Here is a 7,422-nt window from a genome sequence, read left to right as displayed (position 1 = left end):
AGGGTGAGGGGTTGTCTCAGTGCAGTAATATTGTGCTTTGGGTTTGGGGAATGTTAACATTTAATTCCTTGCCGCAGACAGATTATGTCCATCTTGGACCTGCAATTTTCTATGGCTTCTGCCCTGTCTGCCAAAATCCAGCAAATTCCCCATGCCCTAGTCTTCCTGAAGGCCTTAAAAAGACAGTTTTGCCCCAATTGTTGGATAGGATGAGACTGAATGCCAGTGATTCAGACTGTTTATGTATTGGGAAGGATTGTTTTAGGGTAAGAGAGTTGTGTTTTGGAGGCTGAGGTGCGTGGATATTGTTTCTTTAATGTTTTTATCACTGTTGGAGTGAACTGCCCGTAGTTATGACACATAAGATAGATGGACATGTAAGTAAATCAAACGAATAAAATATGAACTGCACACATTAGGGTAAAGTATGATAAAGGATGCATCTTTCAAAAAAATTATGCTAGAAACACACACACACAAATATCTGTAAGTTGCTTTCAGTTATAAATAAAATGGATGGAATGGTTTGACGATTGTGTAGACCAATCTGTTCTTCCCTACTAAAGGAGATTAAACCAAGCAGGACATTTTTCAGCGGATATAATTTCAGAGATGATGCCTTCATCAGCTCAGTGTCCTGAGGTGTGTTGGTCTAAAATTCCCATGAATGAGAATAATGGCAAAGGCAGACCAGCAAATCTTAAGAGCATTCAGTTGAGGGAAGGTAAAACGAAATGCTTTAATGACTCAGTAAGCTGCTTCTGCCAACCTAGCAGTTCGAAAGCACGTAAAAATGCAAGTAGAAAAATAGGGACCGCTACGGTGGGAAGGTAACAGCGTTCCGTGCGCCTTTGCGTCTAGTCATGCCGGCCACATGACCACGGAGACGTCCTCGGACAAGCGCTGGCTCTTCGGCTTTGAAACGGAGATGAGCACCGGCCCCTAGAGTCGGAAACGACTAGCACGCATGTGTGGTGGGAACCTTTACCTTTACCTTTACTAAGCTGCTTAAAGAAGTCTACTTGCTGCAGCAGAAGGGAATACATGCTTGTATGCATAATGGAAGCCTCACAAGTTAAATTGTAGCTTTGTAATGAAAAGTTTTTGCAAAATACAGAAGAGAGGCTGGAGATGGCTTTCAAAGATTTTTTTTTCCAGTGGGGTAACAACTGAAAAGAGAATGTAGCTCCATTTGATTTCCATAATGAGTATTTGCAGGAAGAATGAAATAGAAGTGGATATGCACTGAACAAACAATAAAAACCCCTCCTGATTCACAAGCTGGTTGTGTGATATTACACATAACTGCATGTAGATTTTTTTTTTATTCAGGAACACTGATTTGTACCTGGTCTTAAACACCTTGAAAATCAAATTAATGATCAGCACTTATCTACCCTTAATTTCTTCTCCTCTCCCCCCTTTTCTTTTATCCAGCAGTATTCTGGGTTTCATACAGAAAGATCTGAATCTGATCATGAAAGCCAGTGGGGTGGAAGTCCACTGACTGACACTGCATCTCCACAATTAATGGATCCCACTGAAAGACCAAACTCTCAGCATCATGATGTTTCCTGTGCCTATAGACAATATTCGGATCGTGGTGCCCTCTGCTATGGTTTTGCACTTGACCATTCTAAGTTAACTGAGGATAGACACTTCCATACTCAAGCCTGTGAAGGGGGCAGGTGTGAGGCTGGTCGGTACTTTCTTGGCACACCGCAGCCTGGAAGGGAAGCATGGTGGGGTTCTCGATCTGGCCTTCCACTAACCAAATCTTCTCCTGAGAGCCGAGAAGCCTATGAAAGCAACATGCCACACATAACCTCCATTCACAGGATTCATGGTAAGTTGTAAAACAACCTGAACTATGGCTTGTGTAAGCAACCTTGAGCCAGAGATTAAAAATGTGTTTGCATTTCTTCTCAGTTTACATGCCATTGAGGGATATTTGTTCTACGACTGCGGTAGCTTCTAGGCCTCATATTGTTAGAGATACAGTATATTTTCTCTTTTTTCATGACTGCCAAAAACTCTTTAAAAGTTAGATAAAAGTTAGCACTAGTCCTCTTTTTCAGTCTATTAAAATTGATTTTATGTGCACTAGGTATCAGCTAAGAGTTAATATGTTCTTGATGCTTTAAAATGTAGTTGTAGGGATTACCTGCAGATTAGATGCTCTCTACACATTGCCTCTCAACCAGGTAAGAAATGTTCTGCTGGCCTTCTTGATTAGGATATGGTAGGGTAGGGTAGGGTAGGGTAGGGTAGGATGGGATGGGATGGGATGGGGTGGGGTGGGATGGGATGGGATGGGATGGGATGAGATGGGATGGGATGGGATGGGATGGGATGGGATGGGATGGGATAGGATGGGATAGGATGGGATAGGATGGGATAGGAAGAATAGGAAAGCCTCTTTTCAAAACATATCTTCATTTATTGGATTATTTATGCAAATACTCAGCTAAGAAATGTTAAATCTAACACATTTATTGATCAGATCCAAGAAAGGTTAGAACTGTTGAGGAGGGAACAAAAAATAGTTTAGACACTTAATATTGAAAACAACAAAATTGTAAAGGCAGAAGACCAAACTTTAGGAAGTATTTCATACAGAGACCTACCAAAAATTCAGGAAATTGGGGGGAAAAAGGGAGTGATTCTTTGTGAAATGATAACCCATGTCTCCACATCAGAAACAATTACCTGGGTTATGGATATGTGGGTTATGCTACAGAGACTGGGTGAACGTGTATAATTAAAAAGCAAGATATATGTGCTATATAACTGAATAAAATGAAAGCCCAAAATGAATAGAATGGCTTAACAATTGAATGCAACATAGTAGAGAAGAGGGAATTGAATGAATTAAAAAACATGGAGAAAAATGGAATAGAACAGAAGTATTATAGCAGGGGTCCCCAACCCCTGGTCTGTGGACCAGTACCAGGCCACAGCATGCCAGCAACCGGTCTGCACAAACAAGTAAAGCCCCATTGACAAGATGCAGGCAGCCCAGAAAACCACACACCCTCCAGTCCGCGGAAAAACCTCTCTCCACAGAACCGGTCCCTGGTGCCCAAAAGGTTGGGGACCTCTCTATTATAGCCCTCTTGCTGTTAATTTTTCCTGTACATATGGTGCTTTCAGGAGTTTTTCAAAACACCATGCCAAGAATGTTCAGTTGAACCCTTCCCTTCTTTTTTTACTGGATCCAATGTCAATTATTATTATTTTTTGTTCATTAAAGTCAATAGAGTGCATGGAGAAATCCGAAAGACTGAACCCTGGTTCTGATGATGTTCAGTCAATGCATGGACCGTGGGCAATTGCCATCATTGCTCCCCATTAAGAAAGAGCTTGGATGCATTGATTAATGCTAGGCCAGCATCAGAACTGAGGTTCCTAGCAAGCTTTGAGGAGCCCTCAGAACAGTTGAAAACATCAGGTCCAAGCTTTTGGTATAACAGACTTGCAAAACTGTAGAAACACAGCTTAATTTGGAAAGCTGAGCATCCAGTCTCTTGAAAGAGGTAATAGAATCACAACTTAAATAGGTGTAATCTTTGAACGTTGACTCTAGTTGACATTCTTAGAAAAATCAGGGTCTTATCATATCCAGAGGGTTGTTAGGTTGTGCTAAATACTTTTGTTTATAAAAAGACTTCTTGTATATTATATTAATAGTGTTGTGCTATTTACTACAGGATAGAATTTGCTCCTTTTCACACACTGTTCAATGTCTTTTGCTGAGTTCCTTGCTTACAAGTGCAGCATTAAATATCTTTAAAATAGAAAACCTTTCAATACTTAGTGTCCGTCTCATTAGATATATTGAGATATATACAGAAAACCAGTGGTCAGGAAAAATATTGTGATCACTGTACTATTACTGTATAACACTATAATTTCTGATTCAGCAATTTTGTTGTATGGCTGCAAAACCAGCTTCAGGTGATCTTAGAAAGCCTAAACTGCCAATTTTATTATGAACAGTGAATGGATTCAATTTAAGCAGAGGTTTTTTCCCCTTAAGAGTCATTGAGTTTTGTATCATCAGTCTATAAACATTAATTGGGGTGGAAGTAATTTAAGTTAAAAATGAATTTCATTGTTAAGAGGTATTGGGCAATTCAAATGTTCCTCAGCCAACAATTGATTGTGCAGTTCATAAGACACTGAACGTGACTAGACAAACTTAAGTCATTTGATTCCGAATACAAATGCTAATATATGTTGACAAGATATATTGCATTTCTGCCTGTCTTACAAAGAAGCATTTGAAACAAAACTAAGTGGCATCACATGATTCGAATTTTTAAATTTTTAGGTGCTTTTTGAAGTGAATACATTCTCTTCTTTATAGTATATTCACATTTATGCTTTGTGCACTATGCAGGCCTATGTTATTAGCACAGGAGACAGCAATCTTTTTTGTCCCTATATATCAGCACACGGTTTTGCAGTTACCCAGCCGTTAGGGGGAAAAAGCTGAAATGTCAAGAGATGACATAAGGTCATAAGATTCTACTGAAACAACCTGAAATAGGCTGATATTTTCATATTCTCACGTGAGATCTCATGAGATTGTGTGTGGGATTGCTAACATCATATGAAAAATTGGGATGGTTCCAGATTTTTTAAAAAATATTTTCTTTTCTTTTTTTTTTGAATTGGGGATATCTTCTGGAGAATTTGTACTAGGAAGCTTATTAGTTGATGGTCAGGGATAATAGCACTCTGATATTTATTTGAATGTCTGCATGCTAATGCGGGGAAAAATCTAGAAGCATTTGTGCATGTTGCAATATGCAATATGCAGATTCCCTTTGGGATAGTTCTTCCTATGCTTTCTGCTGCAGGAAATCAGCTGCAGAGAGTTCACAGGCTCCGCTGGACTTTGCTAACTATGAACCAGTTAGGAGCTAAGAGGGGATGAAAGTTTGCAAAACCAAATTTCCCTATAAGTTGAACCATTCTCTTTTTCTAGTAAACCAGAGAAATTATAATAGCAATAGCACCCTAGACCAGACATGTCAAACACAAGGCCCGGGGGCCAGATGCGGCCCGCAAAGTGATTTCATGCGGCCCACGAAGCCATCCTGGAAACAGTGAGGGAACGCCCCCCCCCCTGCCTTGGCCCTGGCCCAGAGACCCTCCTTCTGCCAGAGACCCTCAGATCTGTCCCACTCCTGCCTAGGCCCCCATAGGCACCCTCGATGCGTACGATGTAGAGCTGGCCACGCCCACCCAGTAGGCCATACACACTCTAGCCACGCCCACCCAGTAGGCCACATCCACCCTGGCCATACCCACCCGGTCCCCTGAGGGCAACCGCAATGCTGATGCGGCCCTCAATGAAATTGAGTTTGACACCCCTGCCCTAGACTAATATATGGTACCACTTCATAGAGCTTTACTGCCCTCTCTAAGCAGTTTACAGAGTCAGTATACGTATTGCTCCCAACAACTTGAAATTATAATATAGCAATAAAGAACACCTTTTTCTTTGTACCATAGTGAACTACCCTGATAGATACGTAGACTAAATTCAATGGAATATATGCTAATGAAGATTCTTCACTACGTTTACTATTAACATGTTGTCCTGTGTTGTGATTTGAAGATGATGTTTTGATATGGATTGGTTGTGTCAGGGAGATGGTCTGATAGTCCTTTGTTACCCAAAGGAGAAGAAAAGACTTGGAATTCCAGCCATTGCAAATGTAAGGGAAAATGAGCGGAAAGTCCACCGTTGATAGAGGACCAGAAAGCAATAAGGGAGAATTAGAACCAGTTACAGCATGATACCCGATATGGAGTTACACATGTCACTTTTGTTTTAGTTTCTGTACATATATTTTTTTAAAAAAATATTTATAAAATATATTAACATCTATGCATTCTCCTTTCTCAAGCAACATAGGGTTTTCTCTGTAAGCATTATAGTTTGTATACAAAGTAGGATTGATATGTACATACAATGATATGTATAAAGACATCCCCGAGCGTAAACAGGGAAGGAGTGAAGCTTTGATGATTTCTGTGAATTCAGACATCCAAAGTGAGAAGGCTGAAAGTCAGGAGATAAGAGGTTCCTCAGCTGAACCTGAGTTTGACAAGAGAATCCTGCTAATATAGATACAATATTATTATACTGGGAGTAAGTCAATGAGGGCCAAGGTATATTATATGTTGGAATTTTGATGTGGTTGTAAATGGCTTAAAATTCTTAACACTGTTATTTTGTTTTAGGAGGTCATCCGTTCTGAATGATCTCCTGGATTTGGTGCAAAATCCATTGTTCATTATTTATACTCTTTGTTTTGCTCATTTTTTTTTAGGAAGAGGGCACTGGGATGAAGAAAGTGTGGTTAGTTCCCCAGATCCTGGTTCGGCTAGTGAGTCAGGGGACCGATACCACTCTGAGCAATATCAGGGCAGTCCACACGAGCCCAGCAAAATCGAAACTCTAATTAGAGCGACTCAGCAAATGATTAAAGAAGAAGAGAACAGGCTACAGCAACAGAAATCCAGCCCTGATCAGCTGATTTCCATTAATGGAGCTGGGAAAAAGCACTCTGTTTGTTTTACAAACTACCATCAGCAGCAACAGCTGAGAGAAGCCTGCCGAGTCCCCAGCATCACCACTACACCTCCTTGTGAACACACACAGCAACAACGGGATGGGAAACTGATGAGCCCCCAGGAGAACGACTATGACAACAGCCCCACAACACTATCTAGAATAAACAGTCCTGGGTCTGATCGAATGTCTAAATCAGGCTTGCTCTTGGCTAAAGACTATTTTCATTCAAATGTGTCCCCCCATCAGACTCCAGGGGACCATCATCCCACAGGTTCTCCAAATTATTACACTTCCCATAGGCAATACTTTGATAAGCATGCCTACACCTTAACAGGATTTGCTCTGGAGCACCTTTATGACAGTGAAACGATTAGGAATTATTCTTTGGGTTGCAATGGATCACACTTTGATGTGACTTCTCACCTACGGATGCAGCAAGATCCAGCACAGGGACACAAGGGGACAACTGTTATAATAACCAATGGGAGCTGATGGGCCTTTTTCTCTTCTCAACCCCCACTCCACTCCACCCCACCCCACCCCTTTTTAAAGATTGTCCTAGGAAAAGTATCTTTGCAGTAATAACCACAGACGCATACCTTTTAAAGTTCTTGTTGCAACCAACATTTGATCCGCTACAATGCACTAAAAGAGTTCTTGTAGTGTTGAGTGTTGGCTTATCCCAATTACTGTTTCAAATGCATTGGTCTCAAGGTTAAGGCAAAGAAAATAAAATCAAACCATAAAGCTAGCACCACATTGTGAAGGAGATCTAAGTTGGGAGCACTCTTGCTATGCAAAATTAGCCATTTTGCTCGCATGGACATGCA

The 7,422-nt window shown here is 40.8% G+C and overlaps 1 protein-coding gene across 1 annotated transcript in view; it reads left to right on the top strand.

Annotated features, from left to right (window-relative positions):
* The window catches only part of SIM1 (SIM bHLH transcription factor 1), a gene marked incomplete at both ends in the record, with an annotated part of 71,312 nt that extends 64,228 nt beyond the window's left edge, over positions 1–7,084 (top strand). Inside the window, 2 exons of the mRNA XM_083348348.1 lie at positions 1,441–1,846; positions 6,348–7,084. Coding sequence (XP_083204474.1) covers positions 1,441–1,846; positions 6,348–7,084 — 1,143 coding nt within the window. The remainder of the gene's footprint in view (positions 1–1,440; positions 1,847–6,347) is intronic.
* Between the last annotated feature and the right edge of the window lie 338 nt (positions 7,085–7,422).

This window comes from Vipera ursinii (assembly GCF_947247035.1).
Source record: "Vipera ursinii genome assembly, chromosome: 1".
NCBI lineage: Eukaryota > Metazoa > Chordata > Lepidosauria > Squamata > Viperidae > Vipera > Vipera ursinii.
This window is presented reverse-complemented; position numbering and strand designations above follow the sequence as displayed.